Source organism: Diabrotica virgifera, chromosome 5, assembly GCF_917563875.1.
Source record: "Diabrotica virgifera virgifera chromosome 5, PGI_DIABVI_V3a".
Lineage (NCBI taxonomy): Eukaryota > Metazoa > Arthropoda > Insecta > Coleoptera > Chrysomelidae > Diabrotica > Diabrotica virgifera.
Genome location: NC_065447.1, coordinates 9,200,738 through 9,226,922, shown reverse-complemented (window position 1 = coordinate 9,226,922; position 26,185 = coordinate 9,200,738). Strand labels below are relative to the sequence as shown.

The following is a 26,185-nucleotide window of genomic DNA, read 5'->3' as shown; positions in this document are numbered from 1 at the left end:
GATCGCTTCCGATGTCATATTCGTCGTTAGCGACCCCAAAAACACCCGGGTAATTATTTTTGACTAATTTTTAATTAAATTTCTTGCCGAAAATTCCACAAGACGAGGTAAACAGTAGGTACCATGTGCACCAGGTACTCTGGAAATTACTTTCGATGTCATAATCGTCGTTAGCGGCTCCAAAAACCCCCCGAGTAATGATTTTTGACTAATTTTTAATGAATTTGCCGAAAACTCCACAATACGAGGTACACAGTAGGTACTCTGGGCACCAGGTAATCCGGAGATCACTTTTGACGTCATATTCGTTTTCAGCGACCCCAAAAACCCCCGAGTAACAAAATTGAACTCATTTCCGCCGATAATTAACGAGCTCTGATTTTTTTTATTGTCTGTTTGAGATGCACTTTCAGAATGCATTTTTTGTATGTAGTTTTTCAATATTATATCATGGCTCCGGTTCACAAAATTTCCTGGTGCATTCCGAATCGAATTCAAAAAGAATTATATTAAGATCCGTCTTGTCCTTTTTTGGAGGTTCAGTGCTTTATTGCTTCGACTACCAAGAGCTTCTTCAAAATTTAAAAAAGCACGTCAATTTTTAATGGAAGGGGGACGAATTTTCATGCAAAATTCATGCCCCTAAATGTAACCCCCTACTGCCCCGCATCTACCCTCACTTTTTTTAAACAGCAAGTGTGGTCGAGTAGTCGAGTGGCACATCATTTGAAAGGTAATTTTTTTCTCTAAAATGACGCTTTATTTTTTTTTTAATTTACGTAATAAGTTTGAAGATAATTTTGGACTTAACAAATTTATTATAAATTAGTTAAATCCAAAATTATCTTTAAGGTTATTCTGCAAATTAAACAAAATTAGAGGGTCCCGTAGAGAAAACTGGTTTCTGAGTTACTGGGGTGGAGGTCAAATTTTCGGTGGAACACTCTGTATATATAATCAAGTGTTCGATTCAAATACATCATAATTATACAAATTCAAAAGAAAATCAATAAATAACAATTCAAAACTGCAAGGAATCGAATATAGAGTTAAAACAAAACCTATTAATCAACCCATCTCATCCGATAGACATTTGTATAAAAAGTTGTACTTACCCTTCGAAGATCGGGTGATAATGGGACAAAGCTTGTCTCAGTTGGATGTAGAGCTCGGCACAGAAGTCCACAAACGTAGGATCGTATTCGTCCGAAGCGATCACAGAAAACTTTAAGGACCTGAACCATTCAGGAGTGCCTTTTCTGAGCGAAGCTACAATGTCACCCCGGATTTCTTTGTTGAACGGACAGACCTTCCAAAAAGCTTTCTGCAAATTAAAAGAAAACGTATTCATATTAGAATTTCCGCCGCTATCGAGAATTATTGATGACTTCAAAAATCAACGTTATGTAAACTTAGGAAAGAGTTCCAAACAACTACACTTCTCCAAGAAATTAACGCACCACATTAAAAATGGGTCAGTTTTTATGTCTAGAATTTTCTAAACCTGTTGTCCGATTTAAATGATTTTTTCAATATGTTACCAGCCTTATTCTTTAACAATATCGCGATAATAATATTGTTGCTAGACACAATCATTGTATACAGGGTGCACCAATCAAACTGTGATTTTTTATCAAAATTCGCGTGACTCTGTGGAATATTCTATTAAACAGCAAATTAAAATCCAACAGTAGCTTCAGGTTTTCTTAACATTCTGTTTTTCGGTTCATTCGCTTATGTTGAATAACAAAAAGATTAGGTACTTTAACAACTAGCCTTGTTTTCGTCAATACAGGGTGTTTGTAAGGCAAACTTTAAGGGATAATTCTGAACGAAAAAACAATGACAGTTTGCTTTATAAACGTATGACCGCAAATGCTTTGTTTCTGAGTTAGGAATGTTCAAATTTTTCTTACAAACTGACGATTTATTTATTGTTCTAAAACCGGTTAAGATATGTAAATGAAATTTGCTGAGTTTTAAGAGGTAGGTATTGCACATTTTTTTTTATATACGATTAGGAATTTAATATTCACCACTGGCGCGCATACGGGTAAAATAACTCTTATGTGCGCCAATGGTGAACATAAAATTCTTAATTGTATGTAAAAAATGTACAATAACTACCTCTTAAAACCCACCAAATTACATTTGCATATCTCAACCGGTTTTAGAGCAATAAATAAATCGTCATTTTGTAAGAAAAATTTCAACATCCCGTATCTCGAAAACGAAGCGTTTACGGACATATGTTTATAAAGTAAACTGTCATTATTTATTCATGTAGAATTACTCCTTAAAGTTTGTCGCCCTTATTTAGAAACATCCTGTACTCGTATTGATAAAGAAAATAACTAGTTGTTAAAGTACCTAACTTTTATATTATCGAACATAAGCGAATGAAGCAAAAAACAGAATGTTAAGAAAACCTGAGGTTATAGTGGGGTTTTAATTTCAGTATATTATAAATGGTATAATATTTCACAGAGTGTGGTGAACTTTGAGAAAAAAACACAGACTGATTGGTACATCCGGTACACAATGACAATTTACCTGTCTAGCAACAATTTTATTAAGCGATATTGTTAAAGAATAAGGCTGTAACATATTTAAAAATCACTTAAATCGGACAACAGGTTTAAGAAATTCGGGACATTGAAAATGACCAATTTTTAAGGTGGTGTGTTAACTTGTTGGAGAAGTACATTATATTTTTTTCAACGTTGTAAAATGTTTCGCAAATAATCAAACAAACTTTACTTACCATATTCGACATATAAGCTAAACATCTTAGAAGATGCTCCAGTCTTGTTAAAGAAGCCGAATGTAGAGCAGGGAATAATTGACGATGGTGTCTTATTTGCTGCAGCCATCTCTCTGGAAATAAAACAAATAAAAATAATTACTACTTTACTTATTTAAACGCAATGATTAGTTGTTGTACCTGTTAATATGCACTTTTACAACCTTTAAACAGGGAAATAATTGATAATATAAAAATCAGCTTATACTGAGAAATGCTGTGAATCGGCTGGTATTACATAAACAAACTAAAAACTATAAAAACTGGCTTTGTCGCTGCTTAAATTCAAACGCATAAACTCGTCACACCACGAAAAACTATTTTTTGTTTTTGTGTGTCACACAAACCAAAACTTATAGTGGAATTGGAATAAAAGTCGATATGCAACCAGTATTACAACACGAAAACCGCAATTATTGCCAACTTTTAACAAAGCAGATTGAACATAGAATTTTTAATAGCAACAATTTTTAAATTAGTAATTATCTAAAGTGAATTTTAAGATTTGTTTGGCTTCAGTGGGAACAAAACTTAATGAACTATATTTCCCGGATGATCTGGATACAGTTTTCGATTCACTAGTGCGTTTAATCAACCTTTGATCACAGTATATCTCTAAAGAATTAAACTGTGCTTTGATGGACAAAGAATGACATAGGTCGCTATCTGAGAAAGGACACCCGGACTGAATAAATATTATAAAATATTAAAATGAAGCAAACGTGATCCAACTCAAACCAATAGGAGTAATAAAATGAAACAAATAGAACTGGTTGAAACAATATTAATTCTCAACAATTGTTAAGCTCTTTTTAGGAAACTTTGGAAGAAAAATACACAAATTCAAACAATATATTTGTCATTGCTAGCTTGTGCAAAGTAAAAAAAGAGAAACTAAGACAAACTATGGGAGGGGACCACAAAAACTCAAGTGGTGGATGTTAAAAGATGAGAAAGAAGGTCTATTCAGAGCACAAATAGTAGAAAAAATGTAGTAGAACATAAAATCTGGCCCTAATATAATTTAGAGCAGTGGTTCCCAACTGGTCGTCCGCGGACCCCTGGGGGTCCGCGAGGTATGGCTGAGGGGTCCGCAAGATATAAAAATAAATATCTGAAGAGCCAGGGAGAAAAACGATATAAGTCCATTTTGCAAATTTTTTTAGGGGAGCGAAAACAAAGTTTTTCTCTTTAAATCTTTAAAATTAATAACATATATCGCGCAAACTTAAAGTTATATCAAATTTTAGATTTTCGATTTTTGTGGGAGGACCAGATATTGGAAGATTTTCTTTTTTAATGCGAACTACTTCACACAACAGCAGCAGATATTTTTACTGCATTGAATGATTTTTTCAATAAACATGACGTCACATGGACAAAATATGTGGGCTTGTCTACGGATGGAGCAAAATCAATGGCTGGCCACAAAGCAGGATTTCAAGCTCGTGTCAAAGCAGTAGCTCCTGAGGTGAAATGGACACACTGTTGTATTCATCGTGAAGCCTTGGTAGCCAAAACATTGCCTGAACCTTCGCAGAAGATACTTAACGAAGTAGTTCAAATCGTTAACTACATTAAAACTCGACCTCTGCAATCCAGATTATTTTCTTTGTTGTGCAAAGAGAACACCTTCTTATTCATACGGAAGTAAGGTAGCTCTCTCTCGAATGAGGATATTGACAAGATTTTTTGAACTTAGAGATGAAGTTCGTGTTTTTCTTCTTGACACCAAGTACGCAGATGTTCTCACTGACTTTTCTTGGCTTTGCTCAACTGCCTACTTAGCTGACGTGTTTGAACACTTGAATGTATTAAACTTAAGTTTGCAAGGGAAAAATGTAGACATGTTCAAAATTGAAGATAAGATCAGTGCTATGGTAAAAAAGGAAACGGCAAGGATTGAACGGCAAGGATTGAAAACGAGTCGTTCACCAACTTTCCTAATTTGAAACAGTTCTTGGAGTCTGCAGAGCAGAGTTTACCTGACCCGATAAAGATCAACGCAGCCGAGCACCTACGCAGCCTAGCCACGACTTTTAGGATATACTTCCCTGAACCGACCAACCCTGACGATGGTTGGATTCGAAATCCTTTCAGCTGTCAAGCAATTGAACAAATCCAAGGCCTCACAGAAGAAGAACAAGATAAGCTTATGGATTTGTCGAGTTGTAGTACGTAGAAGGACATTTTTAATGGCGAGAAAATAGCAGACTTCTGGGCAACAGCACGCAAGGATTACAAAGAACTTGGAGACAAGGCCATTTTCTTCCATGTGCTTCATGAAAAACAAATATAGGAATCGGCTTGAAATGCGGTCGGATTTCAGAGTGAAAGTTTCAAGTTTGGAACTTAACAATAAACAATGGATTCTAAGGTTAAATTCAACGTATCTCATTAATTGAGGAGTGAAAATTAAAACTAATAATGTACTTGTGTAGGTACTCTGTATTTTCACAACTAAATCCTAAATAGCATTGGTTTGATTCATGTTTTCACATATTTTGGCTCTTTTCAGGTAACTTTAGGTTTGTTTAGGTCTTTAGGAAATAGTGGGGGTCCTCGTCATTGTAGAACCTTGAAGGGGTCCTTGGAAAAATTTAGTTGAGAACCCCTGATTTAGAGGACGATGATCAGTATCATTAGAGATACTGCTATGAAAATCGTCAAGATAGAAGTTTGAGAATAAATAGACTTTTAAAGTGGTGGTAAAACGAAGACCACCCCCTTGGTGGTAGAAGAAAAATAAAAGAGAAGATTGTAGGTATATATAGTTTCAAGAAAATAGGTCGAACACATACCTTCTAAATTATACAGTCGCCAAAAAGAAGCCAAAGTAGAAGTCATTATCATCATCATCAACATCATCACATAGCCAAATTTGTCCACTGTTGGACATAGGCCTCCTCAATATGTCTCCACCCTTCTCTGTCCTGTGCAGCTGCACTCCAGTTTGTCGCTATTCTTTTCATATCGTCCGTCCAGTTGGTAGGTGGGTCTAAAATGTTCTTTGTTTATCTGTTGTCTCTCGGTCTTGGGACGTGTCCTGACCATTTCCACTTCAACTTCGTAATGCGTTTCCGTCATGTCTTCCACTACACTTCTTCGCCATATCTCATTATTTCGTATTCTGTCTCTAAAAGTTAGGCCGAGCATGGATCTTTCCATTTTTCGTTGTGCTACTTTTAATTTTCTTAATGATACTTTAGTCAATGCCAGTGTTTCAGCTCCATAAATGAGCACCGGAAGTACGCACTGGTTAAATGCTTTTCTTTTTAGCTTTATTGGAATGTTTCCTCGAATACGTCTCTTAGTTTGCCATACGCTGCCGATCTTGAAGCTATTCTTCTAGATAATTTGCATGTTTGGTTACTATTTGTATTTCGTGTCAACTGTTTGGATATGACAGTTTTCTAGTTTGTCTAGAAAATACTTACAACTATGTGAGCTACTCTACATTGATTTGAAACAGACTATAGTACGTCCTTAACCATCCTTAATATAAAGGAAATTTAGCCGCAGAGATTGGGCCTTTGTGTTTAGCGGCTCTGTTACTCGTGTCTTGTATGCTCAAAATCACGGTTAATCTCGACCTGACTGCACTAATCAATCGTATTATATACGCGTTGGTAAAACTATTTAATTCAGCGAATGTAATTACGTTGACACGATCATGTATAACAACTAATCGAGTCCGAGCATGAATATTGCACTGTACTTTCAATCGCTTTGCGATCGGTTGTAGCATTATGGATGCATTTAAATATTTTATTAACTTTATATACTCTGGGCAAATTATAAAAAAACAAGAAAGTTATTTATGATTGTATATAATTTAATAATTACTCTGGGCTAATTAGCAAAATTCATGGAAAAGTTATTTACCAGCAATTTTATTGCTGGAATCGAATTATAAGATCCTATATATTAATAATATAGGTATGCAAAGTCCGCAGATAGTGTGCTACTTTTTTTATAAACAAAATGGCGTCGACAAATCGTATTTTTTTCAATTATTGCTCTATAACTTCGAAGATTTTAACTTTACAACAAAAACACCCAAATAAAAATTCACCGCAATTAAATTCTGCATAGAGATATGTTTTTCACGATTTGCTCCGACGAAAATTTTCCTCCGAAAATGCGGGTTTTCCTAACAAAAACTCTAATTTTCAAATAAAGTTTTAGGTAAGTAATTATTAATTAATAATTAAATAACTTAGTGACATCAAATCTTTCTTGGTATAGATTGTAATTCCAGAAGCCGGTGAAAATTAAAAGAATATTTTAGCAACAATTCAATTGTTAATTAACAATTTACGATCGCAATAATAACCAAAATAATCATGAGACATTGATCAAATTTTTCAAGGTTATAAAGTTGAGATGCTTATTTAATATTTAATCGACAAAATATAAATTTTTCTTTTTTTTTGCATAATCTTTAAATTTTGGAAAAAAAAATAGTTATAATACGCTGGTCTAATTAGTAAAGTACAAAGAAAGGTTATTTACCAGCAATTTTATTGCTGGAATCAAATTATAAGATCCTATTTATTATTAATATAGGTAGGTATGCAAAGTCCGCAGATAGTGTGCTACTTTTTTTATAAACAAAATGGCGCCGACAAATCGTACTTTTTTCAATTATTGCTCTGTAACTTCGAAGATTTTAACTTTACACCAGAAACACTCAAATAAAAATTCACCCCAATTTAATTCTACATAGAGGCATGTCTTTTCCGATTTACTCCGACGAAAATTTTCCTCGGAAAATGTGGGTTTTCCCAACAAAATCTCGAATTCTCAAATAATTTCTTTGGGCCAGTAATTATTTATCCATTATTATATAGCTTGGTGAAATAAAAGATTTCTTGGTATAGATTATAAATTCAGAAGCCGGTGAAAATGAAACGAATATTTTAGCAACAATTCAATTGTTAATTAACAATTTACAGTCGCAATAGCAACAAAAATAATCATGAGACATTGATCAAATTTAGAAAACTTATAAAGGTGTGATGCCTATTTAATATTTTGTCGACAAAATATAATTTTTTCATTTTTTTGCATAATCTTTAAATGTTTAAAAAAAATTGTTCTAAACAAATTAACATTTCTCAGAAATTATTTATTATATTCTAATTTTAAAAAATACTTAAAATGCGTATTTCATAGGTCTTGAAAATTAATGCTTTAAAAAATTTTTCCAACCATTTGCAAAAAAGTTATGAAACAGCAAAGTAAATATAAATTTTCTCCGTTGTTTATAGTTTGTTTTAATTGTTTCAAAGCTTAAAAGTGAGTCTATGGTACAATCTAATTACTCACAAAGAATGTCAAAAATTAGTGCAATGGTTATATTTTAATCAAAGATTAAAAATACTTTTTTTGTAATTTTTAGCGCAAAAGTAGGCCTGATACAGAGTCAGAGCTAAAATGTTCACTCGAAGCGACTGACACACAGCATACATTATGTATTAAAAGTGTACGTCGCGCGGCTGATCGTCGCTCCGAGTGAACATTTTAGCTACTACAGTACTGTATTACTCTACTTTCGCGCGTGTAAATTACAAAAAAATATATTTATAATCTTTAATTAAAATATAACCATTAAACTGATAATCATTATTTTTTTGTAAGTAATTAGCTTGTACTTTAAACTCACTTCTACGCTTTGAAAGAATTAAAAATAATAATAAACACCGTAGTAATCGTATGTTTACTTTGCTGTTTCATAACTTTTTTGTAAATGGTTGCAAAAAAGTTTTAAAGCATTCATTTTCAAGATATTTGAAATGCGCATTTTAGCTATTTTTTAAAATTATAATAAAATAAAAACTTTCTGAGAAACGTTAATTTGTTTATAACAATTTTTTTTTTAAACATTTAAAGATTATGCAAAAAACTAAAAAAATTATATTTTGTCGACAAAATATTAAATAGGCATCTCATCTTTATAAGATTTAAAAGTTTGATCAGTGTATCATAATTATTTTGGTTATTATTGCGACCGTAAATTATTAATTAACAATTGAATTGTTGCTAAAATATTCGTTTAATTTTCACCAGCTTCTGGAACTATAATCTAAACCAAAAAAGGTTTTAAGTCACCAAATGATTTAATTATTGGTAGATAATTACTTATCTAAAACTTTATTTGAAAATTAAAGATTTTGTTGGGAAAACCCGCATTTTCCGAGGAAAATTTTCGTCGGAGCAGATCGGGAAAACACGTCTATATGCAGAATTTAATCACGGTGAATTTTTATTTGAGTGTTTTTGTTGTAAAGTTAAAATCTTCGGAGTTATAGAGCAATAATTAAAAAAAAAACACGATTTTCGGGCGCCATTTTGTTTATAAAAAAAGTAGCACACTATCTGAGGACTTTGCATACCTATATTATTAATATATAAGATCTTATAATTCGATTCCAGCAATAAAATTGCTGGTAAATAACTTTTCCCAAAAATGGCCTATTCTCCGATAATCAGCCCATACTAAATATAGATATGCAAAGTCCGAAGATAGTGTGCTAATTTTTTTATAAAAATTAGCGCTCCGAAATCTTCTATTTCTCAATTATTGCTCTGTAACTCCGAAGATTTAAACTTTACACCAAATACAAGCAAATAAAAATTAACCGTCATTTAATTCTGCATAGATATATTTTTTCCCAATTTGCTTCAACGAAAATTTTCCTCGGAAAATCCGAGGTTTTCCGACAAAATCTGTTATTTTCAACTAAAATTTTAGTTAAGTAATTATTTATGAATAATTGAATAACTTGGTAATATAAAAGCTTTTTTTGGTATAGATTATATTTTCAGAAGCCAGTGGAAATTTAATGAATAGTTTAGCAACAATTAAACTGTTAACAATTTAAGGTCGCAATAATAACCATACATAATAATAATGATATATCAGATTAATTATAATTGTCGTATAAAAAGGCACTATACGTATCTAACGTACTTTACATAAATAATTGAAATTGGACTATTCAAACGGCCACAGGAATATTTTAAAGTTATAAACAATTTTTTGGCTTATAAACAAATAGAATATCTCGGGAAATATTAAATTAAATTAAATTAAGAAAACACCCGTGTTGAGCTGCCCCCCCCCACTTGCAAAAATTAAAAAACAAATAGCCCTGATTTATGAGCTATTTATGAGCTCTCATATTCCGCAAACTAAAAATTTTGAGCTCGTTCCACTGAGCAGGAATTTAATACCCTAGTGGGGGGGCTGAGTCAGCCCCCCCACTACTTAAAAATAAGAATATTGAATCGGTTTTTGCGGCAGAATTACGAGCTATTTATGAGCTCTTGAAATTATATACTTTCGATTTTTGAGCTCATCCCCTTCACCCCCAAACAACCCTTTAATTGATTTAACTTAAGAGAAAGATGCTGAGAAAACTTAAAATATATCGTACTGCGGATATAATTCATATAGCTTATATACTCTAAGAATAAACTATTAAATCAAGAGCATTTCGATTATTGAGCTACAACCCCTTCGCAAGAAAACCACCCTATCTTCCCGGCTTAAGAGAAAGTTGTACTTAAAATGCATTAAACTAATTATTTGGCGACTACATATCATTTAATAATTTATAAGCTTCCAAATTACGCGCATTTAGATCAGTAAATTGCAATTTATTTTGTATAGTGCAGTCACTGAAGGTAAAAATCAACGATTACCTTCAATTTCGGTGAACCTTCATCGATTTTCACGAAAATTGGTCAGTAGTTAGAGGATACGTCAAGAAACAAAGGTGACATGGTACCACCTTGCGCCTTTACCCTGAGGGTGGATACCGCCCCTTCTCGGGGGTGAAAATTATTTTATAAAAAATAAATGCACAAATCAATAAAAGAACAAATTAAAAGCAAAATTTATTATATAAAGTTAATAAAATAAGTCAATACTTTTTAAATTATTAAAGATCAAAGATTTTAATTATTTGTGAAAAAAATGCATGTTTTGAAGAGGTTTTTGGTAAATCACTGAAAAACTTTAAGTTTTTACAAAAAAGTTAATAGTAGTTTAATTCGTATATCTTATATTCTAAGAATAAACTCTTAAATCACGCGTCTTTCGATTATAGAGCTACAACCCCTTCGCAAGAAAACGACCCCATATTCCCGGCTTAAGAGAGAGTTGTTCTTAAAATAATTTAAATTAATTATTTGGCGACTACATATCGTTTAATAATTTATGAGCTTGCAAAATATACGCATCTCAATTATTGAATTGCCATTTTCTTTCTATAGTGCAGTCACTGAAGGTAAAAATCAACTATCACCTTCGATTTCGGTAAATCGTCATTTATTTTCACGAATTGACAATAACAACTTGCGGTTTTAGCCTGGGGTATATGTCACCCCTTCTCGGGAGTGAAAATTACTTTATTAAAAATAACCCCACAAATCGAGAGAGGGACAAATTGTAAGCAAAATTTGTTATATAATGTGATTAAAATAAATCAATACTTTTTGAGTTATTAAAGATCAAATATTTTAATTTTTGGAAAGAAAATACATGCTTTAGAGCGATTTTTCATAAATGACTCAAAAACTGTAAGTTTTTACAAAAAAGTTTTCATCACTAAAATTGAAGCTAATAAAAAATATAATAAATTGCTTACTTGAAAAACCCTTTAATGTTAATTTAAAGTAAGTTATTGGTAATTAAATGTATATTTTTTTCCGCGACTGTTAAAATCTAAGGGTTCAAGCTTAAATAAGGGGAAAGAGATGCATTTTATAACACTTAGGTACTAAATACTTGTCAAAGTACTTAGAAATACCTATGAAAAATAAGATCCAGAAAAAGTTGATAGTATCAAAATCCGCTCACCAATTTTCGTGAAAATGAATGGAGATTTACCGAAATCGAAGGTCATAGTTGATTTTTACCTTCAGTGACTTTACTATAGAAAGAAAATGGCAATTCAATAATTGAGATGCGTATATTTTGCGAGCTCATAAATTATTAAACAATATATAGTCGACAAATAATTAATTTAAATTATTTTAAGTACAACCCTCTCTTAAGCCGGGAATATGGGATGGTTTTCTTGCGAAGGGGTTGTAGTTCAATAATCGAAAGGCGCGTGATTTTAGAGTTTATTCTTAGAATATAAGCTATACGAATTAAACTACTATTAACTTTTTTGTAAAAACTTACAGTTTTTCAGTGATTTACAAAAAACCTCTTCAAAACATGCATTTTTTTCACAAATAATTAAAATCTTTGATCTTTAATAACTTAAAAAGTATTTACTTATTTTATTAACTTTATATAATAAATTTTGCTTTTAATTTGTTCTTTTATTGATTTGTGCAGTTATTTTTTATAAAATAATTTTCACCCCCGAGAAGGGGCGGTATCCACCCTCAGGGTAAAGGCGCAAGGTGGTACCATGTCACATTTGTGTCTTGACGTATCCTCTAACCACTGACCAATTTTCGTGAAAATCGATGAAGGTTCACCGAAATTGAAGGTAATCGTTTATTTTTACCTTCAGTGACTGCACTATACAAAATAAATTGCAATTTACTGATCTAAATGCGCGTAATTTGGAAGCTTATAAATTATTAAATGATATGTAGTCGCCAAATAATTAGTTTAACGCATTTTAAGTACAACTTTCTCTTAAGCCGGGAAGATAGGGTGGTTTTCTGGCGAAGGGGTTGTAGCTCAATAATCGAAATGCTTTTGATTTAATAGTTTATTCTTAGAGTATATAAGCTATAGGAATTATATTCGCAATACGATATATTTTAAGATTTCTTAGCAACTTTTTCTTAAGTTAAATCAATTAAAGGGTTGTTTGGGGGTGAAGGGGATGAGCTCAAAAATCGAAACTATATAATTTCAAGAGCTCATAAATAGCTCGTAATTCTGTCGCAAAAACCGATTCAATATTCCTATTTTTAAGTAGTGGGGGGGGGCTGACTCAGCCCCCCCCACTAGGGTATTAAATTCCTGCTCAGTGGAACGAGCTCAAAATTTTTAGTTTGCGGAATATGAGAGCTCATAAATAGCTCATAAATCAGGGCTATTTGTTTTTTAATTTTTGCAAGTGGGGGGGGGGGGGGCAGCTCAACACGGGTTAAGAAAACGGTATTGGAAAGAAAGTGGCAGGGCGCTTCTTTTAAAGGAAAAACAGTTTACTTGCGATGAGTAATTTCTGAGATACAACCGGTCAAAGTTGACCGGCATGTGCGACGAAGTTATAAACAATAGGATGGTGATTTTTTGCATTAGTACCTTTTGATTTCGTTCCACTTTCTACATACAAATTTTCATGTCTTCAAGAGACTCATAACTTTTTCTTCTTTCTCATAATCCTTAGTGCCCTTCAGGGCGTCGCGTCGGATGAGACTCATAACAAATATTATAATAATTAAAACGATCGATATTACGCGTGAAAAATACCAAGAATACAATTTTCAGACCACACCACGACATTAACACAAACCAGTATAGGATCAGAACCAATATCGAATTAAAAGCACTCTACGATGACACCGACATTGTTCAAGAAATTAAATCACAGCGAGTAAGATGGGCAGGCCACGTGCACAGACTTCATAACGAGAGACTTGTAAAACTGGTATGGAAGGAGATTCCTACAGGCAAAAGACCACCCGGGCGCCCCAGAATGCGATGGAGAGATAACATCCAAGCAGATCTCCGGAAAATGAACATTCCATTTGACCCTGGGTTGATGGAAGACCGAACCAATTTTAAAAAAATTTGTACAGTCAGTCAGGACCCACCCAGGGTTGTAGCGCTACTTGATGATGATGATGATGATGACGTTAGATAGGTATAGAGCCTTTTTATACGACAATCATAGTTACTTTGATGTACATATTATAATTATTATGGTTACTATTGCGACCGCAATGGCTATGGGCTATGGGTACCTAATTCGCAAATATTTTACGGCTATCCCTACCTTTTCTGTCTTTACATGGCAAATTACGTGTAGTAAAATTCACACTGGTATGGATATGTACATATTACTAGAATGTCATTCTACTTGACAATGTCATAACTAGCTTAAAGAGATGGCTTTTGAATGTTCTTGGATAACTGTTATTTTTTGTATAATTGCAAATTAATAATTCAGTTAATAAATGTGATAATTTGTTCACTAGCTATGTCATAATTTATATGTACCTACAACAAAAACTAATATTCAATCGAGAAAAGAGGAAAAGTGTTAAAGTGATGTTTTAATAATATATTGTTACTATGGAACGGTTACAATTTTGAACATCTTTAACAACAAAATACTTGGATCACAGAATATATCTTAATGTATTCTCTGCTTCTATCTTCCAAAAATAATACACAATAAATCTGTACCTTGGAAGAATAAGGGCCAATCTCCAAAAATTGCTGTTTTTAGCTTATGGTACCAATATTCATGTCTTTTTTCATACTTTCAGTAGTAAAGCGGCCAATCTCCTAAAATTGACCATTTAAAAAATAAACATCTGTTTTAACGGCCAATGTGCCAACTAGCTGAATTTTATAAAGGCCAATGTGTCACTTTGGCCCTTTCAATACGCAGGATAAGCTAAGCCAATGTGCAGATTGGCCCTTCTACTTGTTTTGGAAATAACACCATTTGCAAAATTTATTAAATTACAGAATCAAACCTAAGTGCAATTTTTGTGAAAGGTATTACCCAACTGATAAGACGTTTTCGTCAGATGAAGAGTTAGCATTGCTGGACAACTGGAATGACAGTACAGACATATATTTAAGAATATAACCTGTCTTTTCATCATCCTGCTAACGACATATGTTATAAGTGTGACAGGATTAATTTAGTCTCAAATCCTTAGCTAGTCTAAAGCTGGTTAATGAGCAATAACAGGAAGAAAGAGCGATGCTGGAAAAACAAAAAGAGAACCATTTGCTTCTCGCATTAAAAACTTACTCAATGAAAGCAGCAGATAAAGAAAGTTCCAAAAGGGATGGAGCAACAGTTACAGCTTCTTTTGATTTGGAAAAGTGTTGATTTGTGTTTGCAAATGATGATTTGTGTTCTTTACCAGAATCTATAACAAAGATAAATTTTTACAGCGGCTCGTGCTCAGGACAAAGTAAGAACATTTACTTAATAACAATATTTTGTACTCTTATGCAAGAAAAAGGCTCCGTAACTGAAATTAATTATAAGTTTATGGAGCCTTGGCACACACACATGGAAGAAGATACAATTCATGCCTCAATTGAGAGGCAAAAAAGAAAACCACAATGGACATTGAGGTACCATATGACTGGTGCAATTTCATTAGGAGTGTACAAAGAAAATCCGCTTTAAATGTTCTCAAAATGAATCAAACTGATTTTTTAAATTTTGGGAAGCTATTGACTAACAAGCTTGTTCACAGGAAAAAGAACGAAGAAGGTGAAGTAATACCATGGATTCAAACCAAGTGGCTAAAATTCACAAAAGAGGCATTTGTTTTTTCTATAATAACTTCGAATAACTATAATAACTAACTTCGATGCCACGAAATTCAAAAAAGTTGATCTTAGGAGAGGATCACTTCGAAAACGAGAAAGCAAAATAGATTTTTTATTGGCGCCCATTAATAGCGAACCCCTACCATTACCTGAACCTAAAGTGAAAGCCTTAAGGAACTATTGCCCTACATCAGTCAATACAATAGACGATTTCATGAAGAAATTAGCTATTCTAAAGGAAACTTAGATGATTTTCCATCACACGAAGGAGATGATTTTTCTTATTCTGACAGCTAAAAATAATAGTGTTTTGTTCTTTATCATTATTTTTTATTATTATTATTATTAATAATACCCATACTTTGTAAACCTAGAAGTTTCTCTTGAATACATTTTATTAGTAATCGAAATTATGATTTCATTAACCATGTAAGTCAATAGAGTGAGTGGCACAGATGCATAATAAAAGGGCCATAGTCCAAACCAAAATATTATACGGTAAATTGAAAAAGGCCAATATCCACCTAAAATAACATTTCTACTAAATTTTGAAAAAAAAATTCACACCACTAATGGTCCTTGTTATACAAATACAGCTGCAATAAAATAAAACCTGTATATAAAATACCCTAAGGAAGACAACGAATTTTAAGAGCGAGAAACCTAATAAGTGGAATTACTCAAAAGTGAGAAATTGGACTTTGGCCCTTCTTCTTCCAAGGTACAGAAATAACTTTTTATAAAGTTCACCTCTTAAATCAATTATTTATCAAATACACTATATATCAATATTATTTAATCAACAACTAAAAATATTCCCGATTCATGTCAAATAATTATTTAAAATTGTCACTGATTGTCAGTGTCTCACTGACAATATTCTATTCGACTAAGTGCGTTGTATGACAAAGATAGATTTGGAAATATTACCACGGACATTGGATCATTTTTTTAGAATTCTGAAAAAGCCAATAAATATTTTTGAAAAAACCTAAACGCAGAATGAAAGACTAAATTATTACCGAGGGCCGAAAGTCCCTTAGAATAAATAAAAAGTTTATTTTGAATGAGATATTTGAAATTAAAAATAACACTAAATTTTCTCTTAGTTTTTCACCCCTGTAACTTATTAAAATAAACATTATAGAAGTTCTCAGGGACTTTCGGCCCTCGCTAATAACGTAATCTTTCATTCCGCGTTTACATTTTTTAAAAATACTTATTAGTTTTCTCAGGATTAGAAAAAAATGAATCCACATTTGAATAGCATTGCAGCCGAAAAAACGTACCGATCCTCTTAATTAACAATTTAATTGTTGCTAAACTATTACTTCAATTTCCATTGGTTTCTGTAAATATAACCTATACCTGTACCAAAAAAGATTTTATGTTACCAGGTTATTCAATTATTAATAAATAATTACTTACCTAAAATTTTAGTTAAAAATAAAATATTTTATTGGGAACCGGATTTTCCGATGAAAATTTTTGTCGAAGCAAATAGGAAAAAAGTATCTACGAAAATTGAATTACGGAGAATTTTTATATGAGTGTTTTTGGTGTTAAGTTAAAATCTTCGCAGTTGCAGAGCAATAATTGAAAAAACACGATTTCTTAGCACTAATTTGTTTATAAAAAAGTAGCACACTATCTGCGGACTTTACATACCTATGTTATTAATATATTATACAATCATAAGATTCTATGCCAGCAATAAAATTACTGGCAAATAACTTTTCCAAAAAATGGCCTATATCCCGGTAAACTGCCCATACTAATATAATAACGATTCAATTACGAATCGAAATCGAATTGAAACAAAAATTAATTAATGTCTTGCTTGAATAATCTAATATTAATAGATATTGTAAAATTCATATTAATTCAGCGTTTATTCAATTACATGCATTATAAAAATGTAAAATTAGTTAAACGATTTTAACTAACAATAAAACACTGAAAACTTTTTTCTACAAAATTTATTACACATTAATGCCACTGCAGCTGTTTCGGCAGAATGCATTTTTAAAGTCTCTAACTGAATAGGTTGAGGAGTGGGGAGCTGTTTGACTCAAGTTGGTCATTCAGAATTATATCTGTATTTTTCAATTCCATAATTTGCAAATATTCTAATAAAGATATCTTAAGGCCTTTATTTTGAATATGACAAATTGGAAACTGTTCAGTAAAAGAGTGATTATGATTATGATCTAGAAGCCATAGCCAGCCGAGCCATACTTTGATTTGTAGACAACAAGTTTGCATTAAATATGCATATCATACCTTGCATCGAGGTAAATCGCTCAGCCAACCACATTTCTTCTTCCTTGTTCAATGAATAATGTGGCCAATGTGTCTCAATATTCATCATTAATTGCAGCATCCATCTTGGATCTAGCGGATGCTTCATATACACTCTGGAGGCAGCAGCAAACCTCGACATTGCTATTTGCAGATCGTTTAAATCACCTGTAGAAAGAGTTAATCACATAAGTAAATAAAAATCCACCAGGAAATTAAATTTATGTATACCATAAATCACAAAAAATACAAAAATTCTTTATTAAAGGTATATTTATAAAAAATCCATAAAAAAGGCTACATCACAGAACGTTCTCGGAATAATAATTCCATCATTAGTGCTTTTCACCTAAAATAAGTAAAACCTTTTTAGTGAAGACACACACAAGGTAAAATTTTGACTAGAGATTGAAAATTACAAGATGGTTATAATACTATGGGAGCCACCAAGATGGTAACCGATCAATTGCTCGAATGCAATTGCTCGAAAATCAATTGCTCGACATGAAAATTGCTCGAAATACAAATTGCTCGAATAAAAAAGAAAATTATATATCTAAAATATTTATTCAAAATAATACAAAATATAGACATAAGAAAGATTCTTGAATTAGGACAAATTATGTGATATGTCACATAATATATAATTGTATATTAATTTATGCTGAAAAAGTATTTATTACAAATCTAAACTATCTTTAAACTTTTAAAATAATAATTTATTTATTTATTTATTTTTTTATTTATTTATTTATTTATTTAGTACCCAAATAACAGTACTGGACCAATTACAATCTGGGTTAGTGTATTAAGCGTATTAGTAAATTTACCGTTTACAGATCATAAACATAACAACAAAACAGTATAAAATACATAGACTACATAAACGCCGTTTATATGTAAGTGTGTGAAAAAACTAAAAATGAGAAAAACACACTCACATACGAACAACGACGAACAAAAACTTATACAGTAATTAAAGAAAAACAGAAAATACATAGTATGTAAAACAATTAAATACAAAAATACAGAATAAATATATAATATAACAGCAAGATGCTAAAAAGTGACTGGTTGCAACCTAATATCGTTAGCAGTATTCTTAATGATGCGTAAATTAGAATTGAAGATGTCAAAGAGATCAGAGTTCGCATTGTAGTGAGCTTGCATTTGTACTAGAGGTGACTGCACCAAAATATTTGATCTGGCTCTGTTAACATAAAACGTTTGTGAAGTACGAGAAGCAACACGTGGTACGTGGAGATTAAGAAGTTGCAATAACTCAGGAGTATTTACTTGATTGTTAATAATTTTAAATAAAAAGCATAAAGATTGAGTTATTCTACGACGCTGAAGACTTTGCATCTTAAATTTATCGAGAAGTAGCTCTTCAGAAAATCCCCTAGCAGGATAAATGCCAGTGGATTTAAAGTGCATACTTTTTAAAAACCGCCTCTGTACTGATTCCAAAACAGTTGTGTGATTTTGATAAATTGGAGACCAAACTATCGATGCATAATCGAGTTTGGGGAGAACAAGAGATGAATATAAAAATTTGCAAGTGTCAATATCGGTAAGTTCTTTCGCATTTCGTAAAATGAAACCTAGAGTACTAAACGCACCCGCAACGATATTAGTGATGTGTGGAACAAATGATAGTCTGCAGTCAAATATGACCCCCAGGTCCTTAACAGAGCTGGGGCGACAAATGGAAGTATTATGTATATGATAATCGTAGTGTGTTGGAGAAGGGCTTCTAGAAAAAGACATAACATTACATTTAGACGCATTTAGCTGCAAACAATTAGTGTCACACCATATACTGATTTTATTTAAATTTTCTTGAAGTCTAATGCAATCGGAGGGTGACTTAATTTCAAAAAATAATTTTAAATCGTCCGCATAAATTAGTGAATGAACATCTAGGTCATCAACAATATCATTAACGAATATCACAAACAGTAGCGGCCCTACAATTGAACCTTAAGGTACTCCGGATAACTGAGGAAAAGGGGTTGATTTAAAACCTCTAATTTGTGTATATTGCCATCGATCTGTAAAATAAGAGTTAAATAATTGTAACAGCGTAGGTGTGATTGAAATAGAACTGAGCTTATTCAGTAGAATTTTATGACTTAAGCGGTCAAAAGCTTTGGAAAAGTCAGTGTATATGACGTCGACTTGAGCATTTCTGTCTAATGCTTCACACAGGAATTGAGTGATATTAACAAGATTTGTTAAAGTAGATTTACCACTGATAAATCCGTGCTGTTGGGGAACTATGAATGGTGAAATGTGGGTGTAAAGGTGTTTATTTATACATATCTCGAAAATTTTACTAAAGTTGGATATGATAGCAATAGGCCTATAGTTTTGGATAGAAGTTCGATTTTCTTTCTTAAACACAGGGACAATTTTAGAAACTTTTCATTGTGTGGGAAAGACCGAACTGGATAATATGCAGTTAAATAAAGTACACAGAGGAGTTGAAAATACGTGGGCACAATCTTTTATGAGAAATGCAGGAATATTATCTGGTCCCATCGTCATGTTCGGCTTAATCTTCCTTATGGCCTGTTCAATTTCAGATTTTGTAAAAGCGGGAATGTGCAATTGTTCGGCAATATATGTATTTAATTTGGGAGTGATATGGTCGGGAGGAGAAATATCGGTGTATGACTTTGAGAAGAAATCGGCAAATGATGAGGCAATATCCTGTGAAGTCTCTAGCTTTATATTATTATACGACATAGTTTCAGGAATAGAACAATTTGTTTTCTTGGAGTTTATGAACGACCAGAAGCTACGAGGATCTTGTTTAAGATTGAGTTCTAGTTGAGACACATAACGCTTGTATATTATTTGATTAAAGTATTTGAATTCTGAACGAATTCTCTTGAATTCAGTGTAATTTTGAATATTACGAGATTTTTTGTACGCGTTCCAAGCTCTATTTTTAGTATTCAGAAGATTAATCAGATCACCATTGAACCAAAACGGATAACGTTTAGTTTGCTTCTTTTTAAGAGGAATATGTTTAGAGAAGATGCTGTGAATATACTGATAAAAGGCATTTAGGTTGCTGTTGATATCAAGATCAGTGGAAAGAAAAGACCAGTCAGATAAATAGAGTTCATTATAAAGTTCTATAAAGTTGGCTCTCTTAAAGTTAAAATTCTGCTTACTGTCGATTTTGATTTCATTAAATTCTTTTTTAATACTAAAATCAATGATGAGCGGTGGATGATGGTTATCCATGAGAACAACATAGTCAATTGCCTGATATACGTTACAAAATATATTAGAAAATACCAAATCTAGGATTCGTTCATTATGATTAACTACATGATTATATTGCGATAGATTAAAGAAATTTGCAACATTCTGCACGGCCACTGATTTACCGGTAGTAATTCCTTGAGTATATTCCGGTATATTAAAATCACCCAAGACTAATACTGTTTCGTTAAAAAGGCATTCAACTGTTTCTAAACACTCTAGGAATAATTCTAGTTCAGCTAGAGGTGTTTGCGGAGGTATATATACTAACACGAGATAAAAAACTATTTTCTTTGATACAACTTTGCTTATGACTACATCAATTAATTTGACTTCAGCAATAGCAGCACATATAGAGTAGACATCAATAGGAATAACATTTAATGCTTTATTAACTGCTAATAGTACACCTCCACCTCTAGTTGTCCCAGTGGCTAAAAAATCCCGATCTGAACGAATCACAGTAAACAATTCAGGATCAAAAAGTTCCGAATCATACACACTAGAATTTAACCAAGTTTCAGTGAACGCAAAAATTTTATGGGTACCAGGAACGGAGCCGTGGTTAGTGTAAACCAATTGAGTCCGACCTAGCAAACTGCGACAGTTTTGGTAATATACTTCAATATTTAGTTTTGGGCTTCCATTATTCTTCACCTGGGGCTTAATAAATTGTTTCTGTGGTTGCTATTTAATGTCAAGTATATTAGCCTTAAATGAGTCCAGCGTATGCTTGAATACATGACATGAGGATTTATCCCATGTTGCATGGTCAGTATTAATCGTCTGAACTCCATCACGTTTGTTATAATTAACACAGTTTATACATTTTAAAGCAGTAGACTTACATTCAGCGACTTGATGACTTAAAGAACATTTTGGACAGACTACTTGATTTGCTTGACAATTATTTGCGAAGTGATGAAAAATAACGGTTTTGATTTTCTCTCATTATGATAATTAGGTATTATAATTTCCAGGTATTAGCGAAAGATTAAAATCATTAAATACCCATTAACATGCTTACCCATTACCAATGTTTCTTTATTGGGTATGTATTGGATTTTTGTGGATATTTTGTGGATTATTACTTCTCTTTTTATTTTATTTTATTTTATTTTATTCGAGCAATTTGTATTTCGAGCAATTTTCATGTCGAGCAATTGATTTTCGAGCAATTGCATTCGAGCAATTGACCTAGAACCCACCAAGATATATGGTTAAAAACACTTTAGATAATATATAGGTTTAAAAAGTTTACATGATGAATTATGATATTAAAATTAGCGTGATGCTTAAAATATTCCTTGACTTAGCATCAGGTAACACAGGACAACCAGCAACTAAATTGAAAGTTGAAGTCTGTGATATGAGGTTCTATCTTCTCAAATTTTACAAGACCCAGATGAATCAGAGTATAAGTTTAGCAGATGAACAACAGGGTTTTCATACTGGAAGATCGTGTACATATGCAATATTCATCATAAAGCAAATTGGGTCAATCTGAGGAATCACTAGAGTATAATAGACCAGCACTTCTATGTCTGATTGACTTGAAGAAAGTATTTGAAAGAGTAAGACTCACAGAGAAAGATATCATAAAAGCTATTGAAAACATCTGCCAAAACAACAAAATGGAAGTCAGAATAGATGGACAACTTACAGAACCTATAGATATACGCAGCGAAATAAGACAAGGGACTCATCGAGTCCTATGCTCTTCAATTTACTCATGGATGAAATCATCAAAAACGTCAACAAAGGAAGATGATATACAGGGTGTAACAAAAATACAGGTCATAAATTTAATCGCATATTCTGGTGTAACGTTTGAAAAAACTCCAACATTAATTTAATATCCCAATTCCCAAAAAGAATGTCTATTTTTTTAATTTATTTTGTGAAGTTCAATATCATTATAAGATCCCAAGCCGACCCTGTATACAGCCATGAAGTATTGCAGCAACATTTCAATGTGTTACAAGATTCCTGTTTATTTGAGACGCAAAAACAGAATTTGTAAGAAGTGTTGACAAAAGTACAGTTCTAATGCGTAGATGAACTTTCTAGAACAAATCTTGAACTGAAAGTTGAGTTCTTGTCAACTAAGCATCCCTAAGGATCAAAATCGCTCGGTACTTCCGTCGTATTTTCCCCGATCTGTGGCTTCAGACCGAAGCGCAGATCAGTCCGGTTTGATTTCTTCAAGCGTGAAGATCGCTTGCCGACTCACCCCAAAAGGGCGTGGTGCCTTTTGTTACCCGCCGGTAAAGGGTATAGTATGTCTTTCTGGAAGATCTAGTGTGAGGGCACGATGTTTTTTTTTACCCCGTAGTGAAGTTGGGTGCTCTTACACTGTGTTTGAGTTGTGACGCAGTACTATACGCCGGCGTGGTATGAAGTCCCTGTATCTTGTCCAAGTTCCTGTTTAAATGAAGTCTTCCGAGTCCCGATTGATGTCCTGATGTAGACATTTTGAGTTCCAGTCCCGTGATGTTTATCCAGTTGATTGCCCCGAAATAAAAAGGAAGCCATGAAGCCCACCTCAGGTCGATGACCCTGCTTGTTTGTAGATGAACCCCCTTTCCGTGTAGTTTGTGACGTGTGATAAAGGATTTTGTTTAAATATGGTATGATATATTTTTTTAAATTTTGCAAGGATCCCAAATGGATAAATATTTTTGTTGGTAAAGAGTTTTGAAAAATAATAGTTGTTTGTGCTTTCATGATGCAACTTGTAAATTAAAATGACAGTGACTTTGACCTTTGACAGCTGCGTCAAAATTTTGTTTTGACATACACTGTCCAACAAGTTCTTTTGTCATTCTTTTGTTATGTTAAATTGAAGATTTTTTTTGTAATGTAAAAGATTTGTAGATATTTTGTCCTGTAAAATCATTTCCTGTTAAAAGTTTTTTTGTTTGTTTAAAAAAAAACCACCGTAAAGTTTTAAATAAATGTTTGTGAAAGTGTATCTATCATCTCATTTCTGTAGCCTTTGGAAAAATTTTAACAGAAAACTAATGCAACTGTATGAAAGTTTTAGTTCAGGAGAAAAGAAAGAATATGGCATAGAAGCCAATAATAAGGAAAGATGTTGTCCCAATGTAACCCCAAAGAGGAATCAATGATGATTGTCCCCCCGATTGGTACCCGTAAGTAAGAAAGTATCCAGTAAGTACCCATAGGTGAAATAGAGGATTTATTTCAAACGGCGTCCCTTTTTGTTAAATAGTAGAAAGATCCTCTAGTCAGAGTAAGTACCCTTATGTATTTAGTTATGGTAGTGTAGTCATCTTAACACCCCTTCACCCTCCCTAACGAATCTACGACCTAGCTCCCGCACAACAAATGAGCTGCCGTCCCGCAACGAGGCTTTATGTGTCTGCTTCTTCTTCTTTAGCCCCATTCTTACCCCCCAGTATCTCTATAGATAGTCTTTCCTTGTTCCCATATGAGCAGACATGTAAAACGCTTCAAATGGCGCCCAACGTGGGGCCGATTCATTTTTCTGCCTCCTTCAGTATCCAGTAGTTGTCTTGTCCAGTTGAATGCTTCAACTGGCCCCGACAACGTGGGGCGTGTTATTTCTACCCCCTGACCCCATTAGCATGTGCCCACTACCATATCCCTTTAGCCTCCTTTCGGTCTCATTTGTACTACAACTGTTAGGCAGTGCCCGTCTTGGGTAGCCGATCTCAGTTTGTGGTGCAAGTGTTTCCGATAACATGGAAGCTCGACTCGTGTCATGTTTTGTATGCCCATTGTTACAAGTCTAGCTTGTAGACATGTTCAACTAGTAGTTAGCCTATCTACTAGTCCCCAATGTCTTTAGCCACCCCCCACTTAGTGTTACATTTGTAACGTACACCCTGAAGTTTGACCCGAGTAAATATCGCCCAAGTCTTCCCATGTAGTTTAGCCCAGATTCCTCTTGTCTTGCCCCCAGAAACTGTTTCATGTCTGTTAGTGCCCCCGAAACTGTTTCAGTCTGTTAGTCCCCATGAAAGAGCCCATTTTTGTAGTTTTTGTTGCAAAAGTTAATAATTTTTCCAAAGAGGTGTAAGTATGTACACATTTTGTTGTGATGTTGATTTGGTCGTGCTGTTGATTGTATAGGCATGTACCATTTCATACATCATAGTGTATTTAACTTGTAACCCCATATGTATACTGGTATTGTATTGTATTGTAAGTATCGTAGAACAGAATTGTATGTTATTGTAGCGTACTAACTGTATTGTATTGATATTGTACCCATGATGAAAGCATTGAATTGATTTTTTTGAAAGTATTGATGAAATATATAGACAAACAGTTGAATAAAAAAGTAACGTAAAATTTTTTTGAAAATTTTGATTAAAAGTAACGTTAAATATTTTGAATATTGAATCCAATTATGAAGTATAACAGTATGTTGTATTTTTTGCATGTATTCCTATAGATCAACAGTTTTTTACAGAATAACCGTTTTTTGTGATTATTGATTTGGTCATTTGAGTAGATGTGTAATGTTGTTGGTATGGTCCGTGTATGAGTTTAGTCCCGTATAGTCTGTGTGAGAGAAGTTACCCCTTGTAGAAGTCACCCCATGAAGAAGTGAAGAGGGAAACCGTGGAGAGGCCCCCCACTTCTGTGTTTTTTTCAAGCAGCCAGGAGAAAAGCTGTCACTTTTAGATTTGAAGATAGCGTTCTCTGTCGACACTGTTTGAGAATAACTGTCTTGAAGTGTAGAAGTTAGCCCCTGAAAAAGCCCCCCCCTTGTCTGTGTTGCCCCTTGTTTTTTTTTTTGACTAATCTATCTTTGTAGGTGTCAAAAGGATGCCAGAGGTTAGTTAAAAAGAGCCCGTGAAGTAGTAGTTGAAGTCTTCCCCCCAGTGAAGTAGTTGAAGTCCCCCCGTGAATGAAGTATGTCTTTTTGTATCTGACATGTCACAAGTGTAATACTCGTGATGAAGGAAGTGTTGTTCAGCTATCTGTGAACACTTTCATTAGTAGTCGGAGCAAGAAATGTCTTATCCCGTGTGAGCTCATATAGGAACCAAATTTCAATATTGTTTGTGTTTGTAAGCCCCTGAGTATATCTAGAAGTCAAAAAGTATGTTGTTGTCTGTTTGTTTGTCTATCCCTGTTTTGTCTGGAAGTTTTAGAGCCCATTGTCTGTTGTCCCGTGTTGTCTATTAGCCCGTGTTGTCTATTAGCCCGTGTTGTCTATTAGCCCGTGTTGTCTATTAGCCCGTGTTGTCTGTTAGCCCGTGTCCGTGCTGGAGTTTGATTTTTTTTGGCGAATAGTTAGT

At 33.2% G+C, this 26,185-nt stretch overlaps 1 protein-coding gene across 1 annotated transcript in view; it reads right to left on the bottom strand.

Annotated features, from left to right (window-relative positions):
- Positions 1 to 26,185, bottom strand: part of LOC126884928 (BAI1-associated protein 3) — a 368,259-nt gene that overhangs the window by 97,201 nt on the left and 244,873 nt on the right. Inside the window, exons 9-11 of the mRNA XM_050651279.1 lie at positions 17,592 to 17,777; positions 2,765 to 2,877; positions 1,116 to 1,324 (exon numbers count right to left, since the gene is read on the bottom strand). Coding sequence (XP_050507236.1) covers positions 1,116 to 1,324; positions 2,765 to 2,877; positions 17,592 to 17,777 — 508 coding nt within the window. The remainder of the gene's footprint in view (positions 1 to 1,115; positions 1,325 to 2,764; positions 2,878 to 17,591; positions 17,778 to 26,185) is intronic.